General features: G+C 42.5%; 2 protein-coding genes across 6 annotated transcripts in view; both read right to left on the bottom strand.

The window, feature by feature from the left end:
• Positions 1 to 98: 98 nt before the first annotated feature.
• Positions 99 to 6,350, bottom strand: ppox (protoporphyrinogen oxidase). 4 transcript variants are annotated; one of them, XM_063879969.1, is made up of 14 exons: positions 6,271 to 6,350; positions 4,943 to 5,076; positions 4,564 to 4,698; positions 4,309 to 4,424; positions 4,033 to 4,165; positions 3,736 to 3,880; positions 2,856 to 3,049; positions 2,217 to 2,277; positions 1,717 to 1,835; positions 1,369 to 1,482; positions 1,021 to 1,170; positions 830 to 872; positions 590 to 748; positions 99 to 483 (listed from the first exon to the last, which is right to left on the bottom strand). In XM_063879969.1, the coding sequence occupies exons 2-13, from the start codon at positions 5,024 to 5,026 to the stop codon at positions 612 to 614; spliced, it is 1,431 nt and encodes a 476-aa protein (XP_063736039.1). In that variant the 5' UTR covers positions 5,027 to 5,076; positions 6,271 to 6,350; the 3' UTR covers positions 99 to 483; positions 590 to 611. The 4 variants fall into 4 exon arrangements, with proteins under 4 accessions (XP_063736039.1, XP_063736036.1, XP_063736038.1 ...); XM_063879966.1 differs by having other exon boundaries at positions 99 to 748; XM_063879968.1 differs by having other exon boundaries at positions 99 to 748; positions 4,943 to 5,029; positions 6,271 to 6,319.
• Positions 6,351 to 9,502: 3,152 nt separating this feature from the next.
• Positions 9,503 to 24,598, bottom strand: part of dyrk1b (dual-specificity tyrosine-(Y)-phosphorylation regulated kinase 1B) — a 38,631-nt gene continuing 23,535 nt past the window's right edge. The window contains exons 2-13 of one of the 2 annotated variants that reach the window (XM_063878922.1): positions 18,380 to 18,546; positions 16,687 to 16,806; positions 16,177 to 16,365; positions 15,306 to 15,453; positions 14,744 to 14,893; positions 14,413 to 14,549; positions 13,390 to 13,536; positions 13,112 to 13,252; positions 12,752 to 12,872; positions 12,020 to 12,202; positions 11,805 to 11,908; positions 9,503 to 11,311 (exon numbers count right to left, since the gene is read on the bottom strand). In XM_063878922.1, the coding sequence (XP_063734992.1) occupies positions 10,796 to 11,311; positions 11,805 to 11,908; positions 12,020 to 12,202; positions 12,752 to 12,872; positions 13,112 to 13,252; positions 13,390 to 13,536; positions 14,413 to 14,549; positions 14,744 to 14,893; positions 15,306 to 15,453; positions 16,177 to 16,365; positions 16,687 to 16,806; positions 18,380 to 18,546 (2,123 nt within the window). In that variant the 3' untranslated portion in view covers positions 9,503 to 10,795. The remainder of the gene's footprint in view (positions 11,312 to 11,804; positions 11,909 to 12,019; positions 12,203 to 12,751; positions 12,873 to 13,111; positions 13,253 to 13,389; positions 13,537 to 14,412; positions 14,550 to 14,743; positions 14,894 to 15,305; positions 15,454 to 16,176; positions 16,366 to 16,686; positions 16,807 to 18,379; positions 18,547 to 24,598) is intronic. The other variant, XM_063878923.1, reaches the window with a different exon arrangement.

Genomic DNA, 24,598 nt, shown 5'->3' on the forward strand with positions numbered 1-24,598 from the left:
CCTATTGAACTGTAGGTGTTGCTGTGCTTACATCGGTTGCGCTCAATCCAACTGCCACACAAGAGGTATGGCAGTATTCCAGATACAACTCTGAGAACAGCAGTTTTTCACCTTTATTTATATGAGACCAAAACACCAATACAGAAGCTAGGACAGAATATAACAATAATAATAATAAATCATCTGATGTCAGGTGATATTTCAAGTGATGAGGAAACGGGACAAATGGCTCGTCGGTACATTAGGCTTTACTTAAAGTGCGAGTCGTCAGTAGGTAAATCAGGTGGGTGATCTCTTCCTCTTTGAGACGATGTGAGAACTTAGAATAAACATATCTTCATTCTTTTAAGACATTAGAATATTACAATTGAATTTAAATCCTACACTGTGGTAGCTCCAGCATATATTGATCAGTGTTGACAGGTCCAGTTGGGCTTGAAGCACGCTGCTCTGTAGCCTGCACTGATCCACACGTATGTCACACTGATGAGACATGATGGAAAATGAAGGCTTAATGCAAGAACAGGTAAAAAAAATGTATTCCCAACATCATTACACACATATAAAAATATCCTCTCTACTCTCACACCTGAGGAGCACTGGTTGTTCCATCACACTGCAGTTCCTAACAACTCCTCCACTGCTGTCCGTCCACTAAAGATCACATCATTCACTGACACGCCATCGTACGAGGAACCAATCAGAGATAGCGGTAGGTTGTTCGCCTTTATGAAGCGACGCATGGACTCTGGAGAAACAATCAAACAGATGCTAAAATGATGCATCACTACACCGACTGAACATCAGTAATGTATGAGTCGATACTCACCAACTTTCCGAAAGTGTCCCTGATAATACTGAGGGATGCAGTCCTGAGGAGAGAAGGACAGCCAGATTGCGTCACTATTAAAAAGGTGCAGTCTGTTTTGAGATGAATAATACATTATAACCATGTCCCAGAATCCTGAATGCATTTCTGACAGGACTTAGTAACGGGTGTATCTCCGCACACTGGTATACCTTCTGCAGGGCCACCCAGCTCCAGCTGGGTGCTGAGGTGACTCCCAGCTGGTTCTGCACTGCCTCAGTGGCTCTTGATAAAATACACTCATCTGTTACTGTGTCTGAGGGCCCAAACACTTCCTGGAACCAGGCCCCGCCCATCATCACCTGGAAGACAATCTGGGGCTCTTATTTTGAAAAACAATGTTTATTACTACATTCAAAAAAAAAGAAGAATGAACTACTGAGGGTGGACTCATAATCATGCAGAGCAGAACTGTTTCTATCTTTACTCCAGCCAACAAGTGTTCAATAGCAGAGCTTATGATCATGTTTGAGTCACATGGAATATGTGTGTGTGTGTACCGTCAGTCTTGTAGTGTGTCCATCAGGTCTGTTGTGTTGAGGGAAGGGAACCGAGTCGTAGACGACCCCGAGAACACCTGGATTCTCTGATGATGGAAGCAGGTGACCGAAGCCCTGCGCCACAAAGAACACACATCACATAAACAGCTTTTTGAATGGTTATGGGGGGGGGGGGGGGGGGGGGGTGGTCCCTGAGGCATCCCAGGGAGAGGGACGCTTCCATAGGACGGATTGTTTATGACACATGTTGATCAGCACAGATTTATTTTTTGGACCCAGTCGTCTAGCACATTTTAACACATTCATCTTACAGTCCCCGAACACTCCCTGTGTGTGTCTGACTCTCACCGTTACAGGCAGGATGGAACCCTCATACTCCAGATTTACCACAGCAACCGTTACCGTGGAGATGTCCTGCAGCACCTGCTTGAGAGATTGACAGGAGGGGGGCAGGACGGAGGAGAGGGCTGGAGGGGGGGAGAGATTACTTAGATGTATTTGTTGCTGTTTTTGTGTGGACTGTGTGTTAAAATGAATGAACATTATTTTGCTATTTCACATAGAAACCCCCTATGTTTATTTTTTTTCCAGTAAGTGTAAGGCATGTATCATTTAACTGCGCAAACACTGAGATGGCATTTAAACCAGCTGCAAGGGACAGGGGTGTAGTGTTTATAGATTGAGAGTTGTGCGTGTCATCATGCTGTGTGTGTGTGTGTGTGTGTGTGTGTGTGTGTGTGTGTGTGTGTGTGTGTGTGTGTGTGTGTGTGTGTGTGTGTGTGTGTGTGTGTGTGTGTGTGTGTGTGTGGCATGAATTCTCTTTCTGGTGTTCATGTAGAACAAATTACCTTTAGCAGGCATTGCAGAGATGATGTGGTCGGCTGATATGACTCCATCCTCTAGTTCGATCTGCACAAATAGAGAATATGTTGGGGATCACTCATGCACTTCATGTCTTATTTCCAAAGTCTTTTATCACACAGAAACATTGTCTAAAACAAGACATTAGATGTTTAATACACAAATGTGTAGCACCTCGATGCAGAGTAAACATAAAATATTGCAATTGACGTTTATTGAATTAGCTGTAAGTAGTAAACCTGGACGAAGAAAATCTGGGAAAATCAAGAAGAAAAAAAAGCCTTCTTTCTTTATGTTCTTACAACACTGTTAACAAATAAAAAGCTGAAAGGGACACATGGTAATGCAGCTAGTGATGTGGAAAGAGGAAGTCAGGGTGTTTTCCTGTTTTTCTTTTACTTTGCTATCATTTGCTAACTGGGGCTTAAACCAGAGTACAGTAGGACGCTGATAACGTCAATAGATCTGCAGTTATTTGCTCAGAAACCAAAGTAATGGAAAGGTAACTATTTAACCTTTATGGTTATAATAGATGAATGAAGGGCTTACTAATTTTATAATAAATCAGTTGAGTTCATGAAAATGGACAGCGAGGTAATGGTTCAAGGTTAGATCTCCTCACTGACCGTCCACCCGGAGGCTGCAGGAGTGATGTGCTGCACGGCGGCATCTCTGTGCAGCTGCACTCTGCCGCTCTGCTGGAGTAACTCGCTGATGGATTCTGGGAGGGACTGCATCCCGCTGCGCAGAGACCACTGGGCCCACGACTCTGTCTGAGATCTCTGAGCCAGAGGGCCGGAGGGGAGCGCTGGAGTGGGACCTGCACATTTCCCACATAAGGCACAGATTCCAGACAATGTTATAACACCATCACTCTCACTGAGCCTCTCTCAGCGTGGACTTATACATCAGATGTGCTGACAGTGTACCACCTGGCAGAACAGCAGTGCTTCACATAATAAAAAGAAATGCATTTAAAACACTGAAGAGGGAACTCAAATAAAGCAGACTCAAAGGAGAAGCATCTCATTAAATGGAGGAGACAAGGGATCCAGCTAAAGGTCAGATATAGAGGACATACAGCAGTGTGCTCATTTTCAGGTTCATATTTGTATTTAGTGCCTCTCTTTTGACATGTCTCCATGCTTTAATGTTCAAAAAGCTCTTTATTCTTCTCATACTGCCTGTGCTCCAGCACCTCTTTTCACCCTCTGTCTGAAACCAGAGCCCAGTCTGCTGTGATTGGTTAGCTGGCCGGCTCTGTTGTGATTGACCAACCGCTTAGAGATGTCCCGCCCCTTAGCCTATCACGTACAATGTGTAAGAGTGCTAGCCAATAGGGGGTGTGTGTGGGGGAGACTTATATAACGCACTACAGGACAGGGAAAACCCCCAAAAGCACAATAGGGCCTCTTGAAGGTGCTTCTACGAGGGCGTACAGTGTCTCTTGCATTGTGTTCCCCTCACAGAAATACAAAATAAAGCGACAGAATGTAGCAGCTGTACCTGAGCCCAGCAGCATGCCCAGCACCAGCGAGCCTCTGTGCTGCTCTGCATTGAACAACACAGGGAAACAAGAACGCACACTCAACTTCCTGCAGTCGCCCGCAAACACACCCCGACACAAACTGTCCACGGCTATGTCTGCCAGCTGCACACAGAGGGAGGAAAGGTCGGAACATGGAAATATTTATCATCACAAGATAGACAGGTGACAAAAATAAAGGTGAATCGGATTTCATTATTATTATTCTGAAGTCTATCCTATATATTTTTTGAGATAGATCATTCTAATCCCCTCACCTCCTTTCCAAGCCTCCGAGAAACAAATGAATGGATGGACTCGTCATCCTCCTTGCCTTTCCTCACTAGTATCTCCTTAGCAACGCTCAACAGGAGGGGACGAGAGAAAGGGGGCACAGTGCGCAGAAGCCCACTGAAAGAAAGACGAAGAGATGGGCAGAGAGAGAGTGAAAGAGGGATAGAGAGAGAGACACATTGAAATGAATGAATTAGTCAAAGCATCAGAATGTTAGTTAGCAAACAAAATATCCTTGTAACACTTTCCTACAGTCTCACCTTATCCCTGAAGGCATCTTGTGCAGCTGTTTGTTCACGTACACATATCTGTTCTTAGAGGCAACATGGCTGTAGTCGACAGGCAGGATCTCCCCGTCGAGACCCAGGTCATCCACCTAAACACACACAGAACCACTATTGGGTCTCCAGGTTGCCCCTAACCCTTCAATCCCTACTCAAATCTGCTTGCATCTCAACAACCGTTTCCTGGAGATAAATACAGTTATGTTTTATCTAAAGTTCCTTTTACCGTACCATATTGAGACTGTTGCGTCCCACTGCGCCCGCAGGTCGAATCCCTCTGGGTCCATGTTCAAACACCGCTCCATCAGACCTCCTGGTGGAGCTCAGCCAACCTCCGAAGCGACTGCTGGATTCAAGAACAATGACCTAGAGGAAGAAAGGCTTGTGTTTGAAAAGTGAAACAAACACAGAAAGGTAGGACACAAATTCAGTGTTGTGGTGTTTCAGTTAAATGTTATTAAGTTTAGGCCTTTGGATTTTGTTCAGGGCACAGTTAATGATAGTCTGTATCTGTGTGTGTGTGTGTGTGTGTGTGTGTGTGTGTGTGTGTGTGTGTGTGTGTGTGTGTGTGTGTGTGTGTGTGTGTGTGTGTGTGTGTGTGTGTGTGTACCTTGGTAACCTGGGGGCTCTTGCATAGGTAGTAGGATGCTGCCAAACCCCCAATCCCCCCTCCAAGTACTGCAACTGTAGTCATTGGCTGCTGGCAAACACAGTTCAGAGTTCAGAGCAGCCGGGTGTGTCAGCCTGTTGATACAGATAGTGACTCAGCAGCCTGTTGACACAGATAGTGACTCAGCACCCTACTGTTTGCCCAACTGTCCTGAGGTCAGCTGCACTTCTAGCATCCATGACCATTTTATTTAGTTAAAACTGCACATATTAATAAAAGATGGACTCAATAATATTAATCTCAATATAATTATTATAATTCCCCATAATATTTTGCATACCTGTAACAATTCATGCTCTTAGTCTCACTCATATTTGCTCTTTGGAACCAAGGATGAAATATCTCATATTTCCAGTGGTGTAAGTAGATTTACTCAAAGTACAACTTTGAGGTACTTCATTTATTGCTACTTCGTACTTCTAGCCCAGTACAATTCTGAGGTTTATTGTGTGCCTTTACTCCACTGCATTTGTGTAGTACCTTTAGTTACTTTACAGATTTGGATTAATGATGTGAAATATAATCAACCCTTAAATCAGACTTTAGTTCACCTGGAGTAAATTCAGCATCTACCCTGCAGTATACAAAGCCATTAAATCTAGCTGCACCTTTGATAACACTTTAATGATCAATAATTATAAAACATATCAGATATATTATTCTGAAATGGACCTGCATAATGACTACTTCTATTTTTGTTTCGTTAAGTACATTTTTTGCCAATACTTTTCTACTTTTACACATTTTGAATGGCCGAATTTGACTTGTATTCCTACACTCTGCTACTTTTACTTTCGCTAAAGAAGTACGTTTCCAACCTCGGCTCATATTGCATCGTACTTACTTCCATCGCTTCCTGTCTAACTCACATTAATTGCCACGTTTTTGTACAAGTGAATGCCATATAATGGTGCCATAAAGAGTCCTGTGTTAAACTGTACAACACTGAGGGCAGCTCACACAGCAGCTGAACAGGGACATGAACACTGTCTGCATATTGATCATCCTTCCATGCGTACAGGCTTATTATAACAATGTGAAATGTATCTCTGAAGTGAACTTATGGAGGCTGGCTAGAACTGTCTGTAGCACAGGGAGCTGGGACCTGCTGCAGACACAGTTAGTTACACCGCATATGTAACACAGGATGGCTGTGGCGTTGCTAACGGGAGAAAGACTTCACAGACAGCTACCTTTAAACACACACATTAATACGGACATTAACTTGATTATAATGATGAAACGAGAAGTAAAGGTCACGGTGTTACCTTTTCTTCAGGCGCAGGATGAAGGAACAGTGTCACATAAGCCCCACAACATCCTCCTTCTCTGAATTTTTTCGCGGGTTGCAAACGGCTTTAAGGTACATACCGCCATCTACTGTACAATAGTGTGTATCGTCATGTCATTTGACCATTTTACTGAGAAGCATTCATGATTTAACGCTTTTTAATTATTCTTACCAGCACTGTTTAACGCCCCGGGGCCCCCCTTCTATTCATCCAGTCATTGCTTGAAACCTTTTAGCTTTACTTTTTCCAACATGGTGTAATTTACCATATTTCCCACATTTTCTTTACTCCACAGTTCCAACTCTGACTCGCTCCTTTCCCCAGTACCTATTAATCCTGTGTGATCCAACCTGAGTCTAGCTATGACGATTTGCTCCTTTCTGTTCCTTTCTTATATATCTTTCTAATGGCTGTCTTCTATAATTACTGATGCCCTCTTCCTTTCTGGTCTTCCTCCCACCTTTGCTTCCACATTCCCACTCCTTTCTTCTTAATAATTGTTTTCCTTCTCATTTTCCAAGTGAACCTGGACATGTTTAATCATTTTGCAATGCACTTTTAGCTAGTTTATCAGCCTACTCACCCTTTTAGGCCCTTGTGTGCAGGCACTTATCAAAACTGTACATCCATGCCACCTCTGTAAAGTCTAAAGAAACTATGAGTTAATTTGATAAGTAAATCTTCTCTGACAGTAGTTGTTGACTGTTTGTTTTCTCAAGGAGTCTGTGCATATCACCACAATATCAGTTCTGATATCCCACTTTATTCTAATTTTTGCTGTAAGAACATCTTTGTTCATTCCTTCATAGTCCACCCAATCCCACACCGCTGGAACATGGAATATTTTCTTCCCCACTTCCTTTTCCAGATTGCGTGAGAGAGTTTCTCTCTTCTAACCTACAGAGGTGTCGCTTGTGGTTCCTTAGTGCGGCTCTATCAGTATATGGGTTGGAAACTAGGCACAATGCGCTGATTACATTTTAAAGCTTTTAATGAGTTCGGTGGTGTTTCTTATTTTATTTTATAGTTATATTATTACTATTATATATATTATCTCCTTTTCTTTTCTTTAGGACTGCCCAGTGTATTCTTTGCTAACAGGGGTCCTCACAATAAGATGCTGAGATAGGTCATCCCCTGACAACATGGGCTGTCATCTTCTCAGGAGCCTGGCACTCTTTTACCCAATTCATAAATGAAAAAAGGCAAAAAATATGTGCATCTGGAAACACCAATTGTAACAGGAAGTATGGACAGGTGTCTCTTCAGTCAGCCTTGTCAATGCAATAACACATCTTTGCAGGTATGTAGATGAGATCAACATGAAGGTCCAGTTTAAAGATGTTAGTGGTCCCAGCAAGGAAGTATGGGGATGGGAAGTAGAAAAAGGGAACTATTGAATTTATCAATATCATTTTCGGTATACAGGTCACAATGATTGCCTTTTGGTAAAGAAGGAAATTGGAAATGAGAGGAAATGGTGATATTACTGAGGCAGTGAAAAATAATTAAAAAGTACCAAATATTGAAAGTAAGCCACTGATGTATTTCTAGAGGGGATAAACAGGCAAAGGCCATGAGTCTCAAGGTAATCAAATGAATGCAAAGAGAAACAAAATGACAATAAAGGCCATCGCACAAAGAGAAAAATAATCGTAGTTACTGCCAGGCAACCTGTCTTAGACCAAAATGCTATTTTACATCAAAAGGGAGCAATTTACACTGTGTTATTCTATAATGCACCACCACTCGACCTGTTATTTCCAATGATCGTCATATTTAGCTGTATTTTAGTTTAACTATCCATGTTTTAAATCAGTTTAGAAAATCCTGTTATTAACAGTGATCATGTGATCAGATGTGATGTCAGCATAGGTTACCATGGTGATATACAGCAGTGGTCCTACTTTGTGCTACAGGCCTGTGTCAGGAGCGTGACCGCTTGCCAAAGGGTTCTACCCTGGTAACCATGGTGATAGTGACTGTAAGCAAAGCAAACAGTAAACTGTGTATCGATGAGTCTGCCCTAGAGTGTGTGGACCATCATCAACTAGACTTCCCACCATTTCACAACATGCTACACTTTGGCTTGCAAACCGAACATGGCACACTTCTATGGAAACTGGGTCACACAATAAAAACATGACCTCTCTCTGACAATTAGCTCATTAAATATTATCCCCTGCTCTGAGATCAGTTATGTAGCCGTCAGTTCTGACACGTTTCTATCAGCAGATTGTCTCCTCTGCTGCTGCTGTCTGCTGGGTTTTCTCCAACATCGGGATTTGCATCATGAAAACAATAAATGATAAACAGTAGATAATAGTTATTTCAGGTGGTGCAAAATCCACCCAGATTGTCACTTTGAATAATTGTATGCACCTTGAAGTTATTCCGACATAGAGCTCTAACTTTAAGCATTTCACATTAGATTACCTATGTTTAAAGATAAATCCAAAAGTATTTCATCTCGAGAAATGTGACCATATGAAGGAAAAATACAGTTCAATATATATGTTAGTTGTTATAAATCCGATAAATTTAAAGAGGACATATTGTGCTCATTTTCAGGTTCATATTTGTATTTTGTGCCTCTGTGACATGTTTACTTTATGTAAAAGCTCTTTATTTTTCTCATACTGCCTGTGCTGCAGCACCTCTTTTCACCCTCTGTCTGAAACCAGAGCCCAGTCTGCTCTGATTGGTTAGCTGGCCGGATCTGTCGGAAATGTCCCAAACCTTAGCCTATCACGTGCAATGTGTTGTAGCGCTAAAAACGCGAGTGTAACATAGAGATTTCACTATGTTAGACAAGTAAACAAAGGAGGCGTTTCAGGCAAGGGGGAGGGTGTGTGAGAGAAACTCCCTCTGGAGAGAACAGAGGGATTTTAGCCTTTGCAGACCATTTACATGCACCAAAACCTAGATAACCCCTCACAGGAAAGGGAAAACCCCCAAAAGGTGTAATATGGCACCTTTAAAAGCTCAACTTATTATGAAAGATGATTTCTTCCTTGATCAATGTGTTCAGTCTTTGTCTGATCGGCACATTGGCTGAGTGTGTATTGAAGATGTGATTGTTTATTTTATTTCTTATCTTTAGTGAATATTTTAAGCTCCCTAGTGTCTTTGGCCACAGTGTGAAGTCAGGAGGAACAAAGGTAGTTTGTAGATTAGTAGGAAGAAAAGCGGAGATCTGATGTTTGTTTAACTTTGGTGTGCAAAAGTATACTCTTTATTCTTATTATATATCCAACTTTATTTTGCCCCAAACCCCTCCCCTCCACCCAGCCCCCACAACCGGTGGCATTCCCATGTCACCAGTTACTGTCACTGTTACAATAGCCAATCAGAGCTCACCTGCAGAAAGAAGGCAACCAAACAAAGAAGAGCAGAAAAAAGGGTTACTTTCAGTTTGTTTTTTCTTGTTAAATAGTAATAAATACATTGAGATGCAGTGGTTCTTACTTTATCCTTTTCTCTTAAGCAGAAGGGTTAAAAAGTTTTTTTTTAAATTTCTGTTTCTATTTCTTTTTATTTCTTTATTGATCTGTGTTGGATCTTTAGCAGCAATCCGGACCAGTTGTCATGGTGATTAGCAGCACAGAGAGGAGGAGCTGTCTGGAGGAGAAACAACAGGAGGAGGAGGAGAGAAAGAAGAAAGCAGGGCGGGGACGGGGGAGGGGGGGGATTTGGAGGAGAAGGAGATCCCTACGAGTGTCCCGTCACCTTCTCCTCCCTCCACCGCCCTCCCTCTCTCCGTCCTCTGTCACAGCCGAGGTGGGTGGGGCTGGAGCTGGGGTGATATATGGGGGGGGGGGATAGAGAGCAGCAGAGGGAGGCAGCAAAAAAACTCGGAGAAAAAGAGTTTAACACAAACACGATCCATGAGTCCCAAACCAAGCGAGATGCTGTCTCCTCCCTTCACACCAGCCTCCGTCTTCTTGATGCAACAGTGTGTGTGTGTGTGTGTGTGTGTGTGTGTGTGTGTGTGTGTGTGTGTGTGTGTGTGTGTGTTGACTGTAAATATGAAAAACTGTAATGCCGGAACTAACAGGTGATCTGAATGGAGGTAAAATCGAAAAGCATGGCCCCTCTCTTCCTCTTCGTCCTCCTCCTCCTCCTCCTCCTCTCCAGGCTTAAACAACAACCAAGTAGAACACACAACTCCTCAAACCCGAGAAAAAATCAAATAATATTAAACAACAATAATAATAATATTAATAAAAACAAACTTGTCACAATCATTCCTTTCCAATTACAGTCGCAACAAAAGACAAAAAACTAAAACGGGATAAAAGGAGAGTTCTCCCAGCATCCTCCTCCTGTTCCTCCTCTCCTTCTCCTCCTCCCCCCTCCTCCTCCTCCTCCTCCTCTCATGCAGTACAGACTGTCTCCTGCAGCACAAAGTTCACCTCTTTGTCTCTGAACTCTGGCTGTGTGTGTAGTTGTAGTAGTTGTAGTTAAAATTGTATGGCTTTAGGGCATGGTTCAGGTTTTATCAAGAGTTGGCTGGCCCCTCGTCTGAGTCCGGCCTCCCTCTGCCCCCCCCAGCGGGGTTATTGTTGTTGGACGCAGGGTAGTAGTCCTCAGGGGGCGGGGCTTGTGGCCCTGGGGCGGTGGGGGCCGTCCGAGTCCGGAAGGCAGACAGTCCGATTGGCAGAGCGAGGGGCAGGGAGGCCGAGCCGAACTGAGAGGCCTCCATGGAAGACACCGCCCCCAGGTGGTGCAGCCCTAGGGACACGCCCACATCCATGCTGTCACTCATCTGGGGCGGGGATCCCTGCTGGCCCCCCACTCCACCGATGCCCGTCTGTCCGCCCTGCCGCAGGCCACGCCCACCGTTCCCGTGGTGGGAGTAGGTCGGGTGCGGGTGGTGGGGCGCGTCCAGGAAGTGGCGCTGGTGTTGTTGGGAGGCAGCCGGCTTGTGGAGCAGCAACTGGGTGTATGCTGGGTCCTGACCCCCACCTCCACCATCACTGCCTGGCCACATCCTCATCTGCTGCTGGGAGGGAGCCTGTGGGGGTGAGAGTCAGGGGGGTGAGACACATTCAGGGTGAAACTAACAGCAACACAACAATCTGCTGAGGGGACAAATCCTGCTCAGGAACAACGACAGGGTCCCTTTCACTTTAGGGATTGGTGGCACCATAACTCCCCCATGCGGTCAGTGCTTTAACGTCTGTTATACGGTACGGAGTGAGGTGTGGAAGCTTTTCACCTACATAAATACTCACACCTTTTTGCAAATTGCAACTCTCTTTTCCATTATTCTAAGGTTGCTAAATAATGGTCTGCTTAAACCATGATTCATTTTCACATTTGGTTCCTTTAACCACATTTAAATGGCTTGGACAGGATCTTTAATATGATCAAAATGTGATTACTCTGACACATCTAAATATTGCACAATACATCCCTAAACTGACATTTGGTATTCTAGATGGCAGAGCTATATTTCACTCCTGCTGTGAGTGTATTCCAGGACAGTGTGTGTGAGCCGTGTGTACCTGAGGGCTGGTCATCTCATAGTCTGAGTGTGTAACAGCGGAGTTGTAGTAGCGGTTACTGTAGCGGTAGTTGCGGTTGTCATTGGAAGAACCACTGGAGCCACCTAGAGACGGAACAGAGCCAGATTAAACTCAGGCTTACTGAGGGACAGCAAGACTCCGTACAGCAGTACACACTGCTACCCAGAGATGGTTACGTGTGTTTGTGTGTTTACCAGAGCTAGAAACAGAGCTAGTAGTGGAGGTTGAATGGGAGTGGTCCATGGCAGGAGAGGTGGACGTAGATGAACTGGTGTTGGTTCCTTCATCTGTCGTCTTCTTGAAGAAATTGTGCTGCAGGGCGTAGAATGGCGTGATGCGGCTTTTTGGGTCATAGTCCAGCATGCGCAGGATCAGATCTAAGGGACATGATGAGGATAATATTTAGCCACAGGAAATAGGTCAATATGGAGTGTGTTACCTGCACATTGTGTTGACCAATAAAGCTTTTGCCTAAATTGACTTTCCACTTAATGAACAGCTGTTCTGTTCTGGCTGCTGACTGGGTAAAGAGATGAGCCTCTGCTCCACACACTCGAGTCTGAAATGTGTTTTGGATGAGATCTACTGGCTAAATGAAATCAATTCTTCTATGCCTTCAGCTCACACAGGTGTGTGTGTGGTGTTTCCGTAACAATTGTGAGTGTTAATGATACATTATAAGGAATTGAACACCTGGAACAATGGGAAAAAAATCATTCAACCTCAACTGTTTGTGAATTCACAGTATTTAGGAAAATATGCAGGGAATGAGGATGGATCCCCCTTCTTTTTGTTCCTGCTACACATGTTGAACATGGACGTTGATGACAGCCTGCCGACAGCCACTTCCCCATTCATCTGGAGTCTGCCATATTGACTGTATTTATATGGATGTAAATGCAACCCCTCAGTGTGGTGTTGTTCACCTTTAAACTTCAGGTAGTCACAGGGGGCGTGTCCCGGCTCCCCTGCCCTGCGGCCCCCTGGGCCTCCAGTCTCCACACCCAAAATCTCATGAAGACGCCGCGTGGCCGGGGGCTTATACTCCTGGAAACACACCAAACACAAATATAAAGATAGAGAAGAAAATGATTTCAGGCTCCTCCCATTACCAACACACACATAACGGAGGTACTTGCTGCTCTGAAACATGGAAATATTTGCACTTTGCACCAAAATACACATTTGTGATTAATCGTTTTCAATAAATGTATCACAAAATCAACTGTGCAGCACCCATAAACTTGTGCAAGAAGGAGGAAGAGGATTGTAAATGGATCAGATACCTTCTTGATGTCCTTGTTCTTCTTCACTGTCCACAGGCCGTCTGACAGCTTGTCAAAATACTTCCTGGCTTTAGGGGCCGTGTCAAGCATGTGGGCGGGTGGAACCCCCAACACCTCCACAATCTTATTCATCTGGTCCACCTACAGACACACACACACGTCAACATGTAGAATGTGTCTAATCTTCTCATACTAGATACAAATATATATTCATCAATTCCTCCCACGAACGGTTTCACACACTTTGGGAATAGTTTATGTTGAGTGTGAGCACTCACCTCGTTGGAGCCACTGAACAGAGGCTCTCCTGTGTGCATTTCCACCAGGATGCAGCCCAGGGACCACATGTCAATGGCCAGGTCGTAGGGCATGCCCAGCAGCACCTCCGGAGAGCGGTAGAACCTGCTCTGGATGTACTGGTAGATCTGAGAGGAGGATAGACAGGAAGACATTACTTTTATTAGCCCTTGAAGCTTCTTTTATGTACTCAATTCCAGCCCACGGTGTTGCATCAACTGTAGAGCATACTTCAGTTAAAGGCTTCAGTCACTGATGAATGAGAGTTTCCTACAGGCTTGGGGAGTACTGGATCACACATATATATATATATATATATATATATATATATGTGTGTGACAACAGGAGTCATTAATCAGGATGTTGCTGCTGCCAAAGATCTACTGCCTGAATATGCTTAATGAAAGGCAGGTTTCTCTATAAATCAAATATTTTTTGATCCTAAATATCTTGGTTTCTTCTTCTCAAGGTTACATTGTTCTGTTGTCTTATATAATACACTTAAGTAAAAAACATCTACTTGACATTTAGTTTCTCTTTCTATTTATGTGCATTACATTTTATTTTGGAGGTAATGAAAAAGTAATGGAAAGTAATCAAGTTACAATTATTTAATATTTTGATAACCAGATTAGGTCAAAGTGTATCACAGATAACTAGTAACTGTAACAGATTACAGTTTAAAGTACCGCGGTTGCCTGCTGTTTCAGTGGCAGTCCACTAGGAGGAGCCATGTTCCAGTAACAGAGCGACGGTACAGTCTGTTGCTGCCTCTTGGAAAATGAACTCTTCAAATTAGGATTAGTTCACCTAAATGTGTTATTTTTATAGTTTTTGTTTTATTTGTGCATTAAAATCTTCCAGATACACAAAATACTGCGGATAAAGTCAGATGCAAATGTTGTAAATGCAGAGTTTTTAACACATTAGACCAAAAAAAGGTTCAAGTTTTAAGTGTTTACATATTATTGTGGTTTAATACATAGACTTTAATAAATGCTCACCCTCTGCCCCAACTGGCAAGAGGATCCAAAGTCCACAATCTTGATGGCAGATCTCTTGGGGTTACATAGCAAGATGTTCTCAGGCTTCAGGTCGCAGTGGATGATTGACAGCTCTGGAGTGGCCAGGAATAATAATGCTGTGGACAAAAACACGCATCAATGTCGTTGAAAAATTATTTCATTCTTACCTACAGAATGTAATGTGATGTGCAACATTCAGTCTTCATGATTTGATGAGGATTTAAAAGTGCATTCTTTTATCCCGCCACTTGAGGGCAGGCGACGAGAAGCTAAAAGCACATGTGAATCATGAGTGTGTCCAGGCCCCCACCTGTACACAGCTGCTGTGCAAACTTCCTGGTGAGGTTGAGGGAGACGCCTCTGAAGTTGGTGTTCCTCAGCAGATCATACAGGTTGTAGCTCAACAACTCAAACACCAAACAGAGATGGTTCCTAAACATAAAGTGACGCTTCAGGTGGACTGCACACACACACACACACACACCCACACACACACACACAGGGAGAGAGAGAGAGAGAGAGAGAGAGAGAGAGAGAGAGAGAGAGAGAGAGAGAGAGAGAGAGAGAGAGAGATGGGAGACAAAGAAGCAGGTTAGCATGAGAACTGAATCATCTCTTGTACAATACAGACTTTTAAAGGGTTGGCTTTTACATTGAAATGCTATTTGAATTCCAAGTGTCACATTCAAGGTGAGATAAGGGGTCATCAAATGTTTTCTTTCATAGTACCAACCAGTTTGTTGTGCTGTCATAGTATGTGTTAAATTAAATATATATACAACACACTACTGGACAGGGAATACCCCAAAAAGCGGAATAGGGCCCCTGTACCTTCCCTTCACAGTGTACCTCGTGTCTGTTGTCCTTCTTACCTATGTAATATTTCATCTCAGTGTCATGCTTGTTCATGAGCTCCAGCAGGCGTAGTTCAATCTGAGCCTGGTTTAGAAATGCCTTCTTGTTCTTGATGATCTTAATGGCGACCCATTCCTGCTCATGGTGGTCGTAGGCCTTCACCACCTGCAGACACACATCGACACATTCGTCATGCCATGCCAGAAACACGTTTCATTTTCTTCATTAGATGCAGCATATGATTGGAGCCTGGCTTGTATATAAATGAGTCAACTACAGAAAATGGTCCCACTTTCCAGGACGCTTAAGATACCTACGTTTAAGACACCAATTTAGCAGGGCACGTTTTTTTATTATTCATTGAAGTTCTTATTGATTTCATTTGTATTGTTTTTTAACCCGGTTGACAATATCATCTTTTTCCTCGTCTTTTTAATAACCACTTCAAAAACCTTTTTAGCTGTACACTTACCTATATAATGTGAACTACATTTACTCAAGTCGTATACTTAAGTATGATTTAGAGATGACCGTACTCTACTTTAGTATTTCCATTTTATGCTATTTTATACTTCTACTCCTCTACGCCAATATTGTACTTTTTACTCACTATATTTCTATTTGACAAAATCACTTACTTTACATCTTCAGATTACTAGCTCATACAAAATTGTGATGTACAATTATAAGATCAAATATCCAGCAGCATCAGAAGTAATCAAAATGACTAGCAGTAATTAACAGCTGTGATGAACACATTAATGCATCAATAGTCCTAATATTATATATAGAATACATATGATTCTTAAATGGGCTTTTACGCACAATGAGAACATTTACTTTTGGTAAATTAAGTATTTTTTTCCGTAAGTTAGATTTTCCCCTCACCTGTCCGAAGGAGCCCTTCCCGATCAGCGAGTCTATCTCATAGCGGTCCAGCCACTTTTCTCCATTTTTGACAATGTAGTCGTAGTTGTCGTCGTCATAGCCGTCGTTGTAGACTTTTCTCTCCTTCTTGGTGCTGCTGTCCTCTGGAGGGACCTGCTGGGCCCGTCGCTTCTTCTTAGTATAGTACACCTGTGGGTTAGAACAGATTAGGACCCTGTTCTGCTTCAAAGCCCATCTAGAAAGGACCCAAAACTAGCAACTAGCATCGTTCTTCAGGGACTAGGAGTCCGTTTAATCAGCTGAGATGAGAAAACAGACATTGGTTTTGGATGGCAGTTTAACAGCAGTTTCATTTTGACTTTATTTAATATATACTTTAGTAGGATTGTGTTCTGTTGAGTAAGTGGTGTTGAGTATGGAATATATTATATAACCCATATCCCTTTTTTGTGTGTGTGTGTGTGTGTGTGCGTGTGTGTGTGCGTGTGTGTGTGTGTGTGTGTGTCTTACCTCATTGATGTGCTTGTAAGTTTTGATGAGGTCAACAGACAGTTTCCTCAGTGGTGCGCTGGCAGGGTCTCTGAAACTGGGGGGGATCCTCCGCTGGAGTATGGTCATATCAGACAGCACCTGCACGGCACAGGGCAGCAGCACTTCATACACAGGACTGGGTATGGTTTCAAAAGTACTGACAATTTTTTATATTCACAAAGATATGTTAAGCTGAGCAGCCTTTGTCGGCTAAGGGCCTCAACCCCTCTTCATCTGCTCCTCAGAGCCCCTCATGCTGCCATGATCTCTTCTCTTTCCATACAGAGGTGACTGTCAGGTAAACACAGACTGCATCTACATCATCGCCATGGTCTAATACAAAGACTGCTTCCCTAACCATGGTGAACATCATGTTTTAGATTGGAATTAGATTATTTCCCTCAACTCAATCAGCAATCCCATAGTCCTCTGAGAGCATGCTGTGGTTTTACACTTTAGAGGTGCTGACACCCCCACACATGGATCCTCTCCACATATGAGATGCTCCTCCAGCCCTGGCCGTACAAACTGTGCAGCAACCACAGACGGTACCAAGATGCAACCTTGTCGGAGTCAAATGCTTGTGGCTGGTGGAACATGCTCCAATCCAAAGATCACATGTTGATGGGATAAGCAAATTCCCATGACTCCTGGATTATCTTTGGAGGACAAGAAGTTGCTCTGCTCCAAGAGGAAAACTGCTTCACCAGGAAGCTCATCTGATTGAACCATGTGTATAAAGATATTTCAGCGGGACTTTACTTCTACTGTTATGGAACAACCAAGGAAGGCTTTATACTTTTATTTACATGTTATATGGTTTTATCAAAATTCCAACTCTTGTCTTGTCTTTTTTCTTAATCAGAAACACTTTAATAATCCCGGGGGAAAATTGGTTTTCATGACAGTTGTTTTAATTTAGAATAATATTATGTAGCATATAAACTTCAGAAGTAAGCAAGGGCAATAAAAGATACAATAAGATATATAAAAATAAGAAAGTGTAAAAGTGTATGAATGTATTGTTTTTTACATTTAATTTGCCAGTGAGATTCGACATTTCTCCATAACTATGAATTTCCCCTGTACATATTCCTGAAAAATGGCCAGAACCACATTCCTTGCCTATAAATCTCCAGATAAACACATCTAATGGATTATGTGTAAAGCATACAGTGCCAACAGATATTATGAAGATATTTGCTCAGTTTTCTTGTCGAAGCTTTCCCCTAGAGGTTTTTGAGATGACGAAAACTGTCGAAAAAACGTTTTAGGCAAATTCAAGAAGTATTTGGGCCTTTTCAGTAACAGAATGTAGAGATATTTGGTAAAGCAGTCGACTTTGCAAACGTTCTGCCATCTTCAAAGGTCGTTCTTTAGCACAGTAAATTAATGAAAAATATTACATATAACCCTTTTCCCTTGAGGATCTCACAGCAGCAGTCTCATTGTCAGTAGCTTGGCAACAAATTCTATATAAAAAAACATGAATTTAAACACATCCTTCTGGCTGCAGTGCTGCTATGACGATCAACAGGTGAAACAGGTAGACAGTGTGTGTGTGTGTGTGTGTGTGTGTGTGTGTGTGTGTGTGTGTGTGTGTGTGTGTGTGTGTGTGTGTGTGTGTGTGTGTGTGTGTGTGTGTGTGTGTGTGTGTGTGTGTGTGTGTTACCTGCTGCTGCTCGGCCATGGAGTGGATGGAGCTGAAGGAGGGGTGTGTATGTGTGTGCTGGCTGGTCATGGCTGGCTCAGCGAGGGAGAATCCCTGGGCAGTGGAGGAGGAGGAGGAGGAGGAGGAGGAGGAGGAGGAGGTGGGCGGACATCCTGAGCTGCTTACACCTGGGGGGGGGGGGAGAAGAGAGAGAGAGACATGATTAGAGAGGGAAACCCCAGACATTATAATCAGTTGCCTCCATCGTTGACACTTGGCTGTTCTGTTTTCCCCCACAACCGATCAGAAAAAGTCACAAATTAATATGTTACATATTGGCAATACATAATCTACAAGACATACAGTTCCAAAAGCACGCAAAACATTTTGAACCCATGCAGCAGTAGGTTTGCCATGTGAAAAATGTATTAAAATCCAAGCGAGGAAAAGTTGTTACAAGCTCCAGCCGATACTGGCAGCTGAAACATGAGTTTATCTGGTTTTAAATCCACACATAACATCCACGTTATTGGGCTGGTCATAAACAAAACTGAAAAATAATATTTAAAATGACACCTAACACACATTTGACATTTCTGTACTGACCTCTCCTGTTACTCAGCAAACAGACCAACACCTGAAGCTCTTAAGGCTCTTAATAAAACGATTAACAAATTCATACATCCAATGGTGACATCGACCCAAATCCAAAAATGTATTTTGTGCAAAAAGTTCCTAGTTTGTTTTCAGGTTTTTATCTACAGATTTAAAACAGGCTAAGGAGGATCCAAAAGCCCTATATTTATTAAGCAATTTTCCTTATTAGTGGTACATAATATGATAATTAGCTTCTCTCCACTTCTTGTTACATGGCTTGGTTAAACACTTGATTCTAATTGGTCAATTTGGACATCGCTCTTTTTAGATAGCATACCGTTGCCAAGGATAGCAGACTGTTCTATGTGCAGTCATATCAATCCACGGAAAGAAGTTTGGTCAATATAATGTCAGCAGTGTACAACAAACACATTCGTTTTCCTCTGCCAGAAAAACATTAAAAGGGAAAAAGACAGGAAGTAAACACTACAGGAAACAGCAGGAGGAGATTGTTGTGGTCAAATTGTCCGGAAGAATCTAAGTGGAAGCCAGGATAAGAACTGTTCAGATTCTTTGGATAAAAGGAAAGGAGCTTGAGTTTTCCTTTAAATTCCCCTTAAGCTTAGTATACCCTGGACCATCCTTTAAGAAAGGAAACAAGATGATGCTGTCCCCAAATGTAGATCATAGAAATTCTACGAGTGATTATTTAGCGTTTTACAATTTATGCCATAACTCGCCAAAGTGCTTATATGTTTTGAACTTTCAACTCTATATTCAGTGTTTAAAGACGTGTTAATGGACAATAAAATGTCAAAAGACAGTTACAGAGAACCTCAATCAGTGCTGCCGTCATAGTAACGTTCCGGTCGTAGTGCAACCGCTGATGTGCAGAAGAATGGACTATTTAACACCAACATGGCAAAATTGTTGTTTAGTAAAATGTTATTCGAGATCTGGATGGTATTAAGATTAATCTTGCGGGTGCTACAAGGGTGCAGATTAAATATTTCTGGTAAAAGGTGCAATTAAACACACTAAAAAGGCAACCACCAGCAGCCAGCTTGCTAAATGAACCAACAATCTGCACCATTATCCCTTATCCCTGAAATGTAAGACTTTATTATTTGATAATAAAGTCACAGTCTTTGTTTTGGCCTTGTCAAATTATTTTGAAAATGCAAGAAATATAAAAATGATGCAGTTGAGAAAATCTGAAGCAGATTCACAACAACCAATCAAAGAAATCTCTACCGGCTTCATCTAATGCGAGGGCCAAAACTGGGCCGAGCAAACAGAACCACTGCAAAAGCCACATCTGCTCAACAAAACAACATGATACTTGTTGAGTTTTGTATTGGTCAGTCTCTTCCTGTAAAGCAAACAAAACAAGTCTGCCTCTTTCTCAGGAAAGGGGTGACAAATCAACACGTATTTCTACAGCCAATCAGAGCCAGAGTTTGTAATGGCCAATCAGTGAGCAGTATCAGCTGCTCTTTGACCTTTCAATGTAAGCAAATGCTGGTGGACTGTGGATGTGTAACGCACACCCGGTAGTTTGTGTGAGCATCATGGCTCAAGGACAAGTGAGCAGAGGATGATAAGGACAGTTATTTTATTCTATTTAAATTATTATTATATAAAAGTGTCAGCCAGTGCGCGCACGTTCTGCAACCTCACATAGCAAGTGAGCTAGCAACCAAAAGAGGACATGTGTGAGTAAGAATACAGAGAGGCTAACTGCATAATTAATGATGCTTTGATTTACAGTGGACAGGGAGTGGCTGGGCTGCTGACCACTTCTCTTCCTCCAGCTTGTGGACTGGGAGGAGGGATGGAGGTTGCAGCCTCTTTCTGAATGAGCAACCAGTGAAATACTGTAAAAAGGCGTCAAGGGGGGATGGTTCCACTCTGGCAGCTGGGAAATATCAACAACAAATGGGAAAACCAATGTTTATAAATGCCGAAAAGAAGGTTTAGATTTAAAAAAAAAAAAAGATGTACTTTCATTAATCCCCGTGGGGAAATTCGAGAATGCTGCATTTGACCCAACCTAGTTTTAGGAGCAGTGGGCTGCCATATGTACGGCACCCAGGGAGCAGTGTAGGGAACAGTGCCTTGCTCAGGGACACCACGGTAGAACTTGGTCTTTCGGGGACTTGAACTGGTGACCTTCCAGTTCGCAGGCCAAGCCCCTAACCACTTTGCCACCAGGTTTAAAAATCACAGATGACCTCTGGATAACACAGTGTGCGACTTTAGCGGTGCTACCGTGGACTGCGTGCATTGACAGAGATAGAGTTTGAAACCAGAGACGCAGCGGTACAAGTAAATCCCAAAATGTGCAATGCACTAGTAACAGGATAGGCAGCAGCACTAACTAACTAACTAATGGCACAAAGCGAGTAATGAAAACTGAGGTTGACCTTAAGCAATGCATGTGATGAAATAATAAGTTTGAATGCAAAATCAGCAACTCCATGTTGTAAAAAACTGCTTTAGATGATTTAGATTACATGTAGCTTTATTGTAATTACACAGAGTATAATAACTAAGACTCAATATGAATTAAGAATCTAACCAGTACAAAAACGTGGTAGTGGTAAACCAGAATTTGAGGGTGAGCTTGCTTGACCAGGTTTAAGGGGTTGAGGTCCTTGGAGATGCGGACACCTTGAAGCTGGCAGCATTCTAAACCTCAGTTCCAATAATAAGATCCTTTGTCCTCTTGGAATGAGGTGCCAGGACAATACATTGTGGTCATCTTCAAACTTGATAACGGTGTTTAAACCATGTACAGGGGGGGAGTTGCAGGTGATGAGGGGGTATACTAGAGGGCATTGCACGATGTGTCATCACAGTAAATGTATATCTATATGCATAAAGATTGTATTGAGAAAGCAGCAGGAAAGCATCGTGAGTCTGATGAGAGCTTCTCATTCAATAAGATGAGGTACGAGGTGAGAGCTGAATACGGCCAAACGTCAGCTCAGAGCAAGGCACAACAAGGTGGATGGAGAAGTCCAGCACGGACGGGCCCTGCTAACAAGCTGGTTGACAACATCAGAGCAGATGACGCTTGCTATACTAGGTCTATGTGGAAAGCCCTACATGGCCAACCTGGGTTTACAAAGATGTAAATAGATAAATTAGAACAGTCAAAGTAAAAGAGATTTTCAGGGCTATATTTCTATCCCTCTAAACATTACATTTAACATGTATTATTCAATATTCAATAGATTTTTTCCACACATGAATTTCATAAGAGCCTAAATGGAGTTGTATTTGTGTGTTGTGTGATATGAGATAGAGAGGGTAGTTCAATCACGGTCTCTGGGCCTGTTGTGGTGCTCCGGTCCCGGCCTGCTCAGAGATATGACACTGCTGGAGAGAGAATATCTGCCTAGTACTGAGAAATCTGCACCGTCTCTTTAAGAGACTGAGAGGCACTCACAGCACTTCCTCAATCTGGCATCCCCCTTCTTGCGCTGCCATTGGCCGGGGCCCCCTCTTTCTCTGTCAGCTGATTCGCTGTTGGTATCTAAGGGCTGGCTGGCCAGCACTCTATAAATAAACCCAGTGCTGTCTCAGCAACCAGCCTACAATACTCATTAGCTACTTCTCTCTCTCCTCTTCCGCCTCTCTCCTGCTAAGCAAGTAGCTTCCAATAGCAGGCAGGCTCTCAGCAGCAGCAGTCTGACATACTCTCCCCTAGCAACCCAACCCACCCTACCAGCCACTCTCTCCTCCCCCTTTCCTTCATCATCCTTCCTCCTATCTCAAACCCCTCTACCCCTCAAAATCATTCTCTCCTCTATTCATCATCCCTTATTCCCATCTTTCCTGACTTTAATCAGATGACTGCTCAGTATGTCTTTATAAGCGACAATTTCTAGTTTTCTGCATACTGTCAAATCTCCATCAATGTTGTGTTGATGCTAAATATTGTTACATTATTATGCAACAATATTTAGGGTTTAGGGTTAGGAGTCAATCCAGGCAGAGAATTGCCACAAACTAATACTGCCTGCTCACATGATGTTTAGATGAGGAAAAACAATGCTGAGCCAACTGTGATGTACCAACAGTTGTGCAACACTGCCACAAAGAAGCGCCTCTTAACTACGTGTGGGTACAAACACATCTATTTAAACTCGAATGCAATACCACTTCAGTCAGAGACAAGCCTAGTATTAAAAAAAGTGCTTATTTACATAATTATAGTTTGACTGATGTAGTGACAATATGCTTTAACTCTGACTTTTCAGAAATGTTAATAAAGGCATATAAATGCTGCTTTTTTTCCCTTTGTGTTTTTTATCACGTAATCGCCATTCCTATCCAAAGGAAGTGCTAATTGTCCTCTGCACAGTTGAAACAAGTTTTCCTGCACAATGAAATTCTTGACTTGAACCCCATATACAAGGAAACACAAGGTATAGGAAAATAAACGGCCTCCAAGAAAACCAATAAACAAAACTAGGGCTATTTTTACATAGGTACAATATACTGAAGAGAGAGATCTGTGGAACACTTCTATGCATTGGGTGACTGCATGTCCGTGTGTGAGAGGTGGGTTAGGGTGGGGGCAGTGGTTCAGACTTGTATATCTACACAACCATAGTGTTAATGGTTGAACATGAAGCCCAGAAATATTAACCTGAAATGTTTTACCATAGCAAAAAGGTTGTAACTCTGAATATAGACCTTAAAGAGCGCCTGATGCATTCAACTTTAAACTAGATAACATGTTCTTAAGGGTCTGAAGCGAACACAAAATAAAAATGTGTTATTTAGGAACCTGCATTTGTTAAACATACATACATGGATCCAGTTAGAATGAAGTATTCAGGGTTATGGATAACCAGATTTCACATGTAAACAACAAAATCCAAAAAAGATTGAAACCAAGACACCAGTTCCCATGTAAATACTCAGTAAGACAGTTCTTGGTAAAGAGTGACATGGAGCTGCAATCTAAAGATATGTTCCGACTAAACAGCAGGTGCATACAAGGCAAAGATCCAAATGCACATGACGTGGAGTGAGCTCAAGATGCACCTGAGCATTTAAAACATTTCATCTTCATCCAAATAGTTCCACTTGTACCAACACTGATACTTGAGGCATGTGCAGCGAGTCATAGTCGTAGCGATCACCTAAACACAGTTAGTTAACAGCAAACATGTGCACTGATGGTACACAGGCTGTTTGTGTTCACTGTGATTGAGACACAAACATATCAAAAAGGGAGGCACCAATAAGAACACATTTTGATTGGAGGGGCCATAAGGGACGGTGACATCACCACGTAAAAGGTATAAGTACACTTAACTACCTCTTTTAGTGTATTAATGAACACATGTAATTGGAAGTAAATAATACAGTATTTCTTGTGGCAAAACATCAATTTTTTTCTCATACAGCAATATATATCCAAGGAAAAAATGATGCTATGTAGTGCAGACCGACGTGGCATTGTGTTTTTTTTGTTGCAGAAATGTGTTTGTTTGTGGAAGCAGCCCACTCTGAAGTTTGTACGGTTTTAACAACTGTTTAATTGTGCTCTTAAATGTCAGGTTAATCAATTTATTTGGCTTGATATTTGTTATTTGCACCCTCTGGAATATCTATGGTCTTAAT

Source organism: Eleginops maclovinus, chromosome 3 (assembly GCF_036324505.1).
Source record: "Eleginops maclovinus isolate JMC-PN-2008 ecotype Puerto Natales chromosome 3, JC_Emac_rtc_rv5, whole genome shotgun sequence".
Lineage (NCBI taxonomy): Eukaryota > Metazoa > Chordata > Actinopteri > Perciformes > Eleginopidae > Eleginops > Eleginops maclovinus.

Bases quoted from the DNA above. Each gene is read 5' to 3' on its own strand.
- ppox (XM_063879969.1), bottom strand. From the start codon at position 5,026: ATGACTACAGTTGCAGTACTTGGAGGGGGGATTGGGGGTTTGGCAGCA. The intron at 3,050-3,735 runs GTACAGCTGCTA...GGAAATGTGCAG, and splicing joins GGGCATGCTGCTGGGCTCAG to GTCCCACTCCAGCGCTCCCC. The intron at 1,483-1,716 runs GTGAGAGTCAGA...TTTGTGGCGCAG, and splicing joins GTTCCATCCTGCCTGTAACG to GGCTTCGGTCACCTGCTTCC.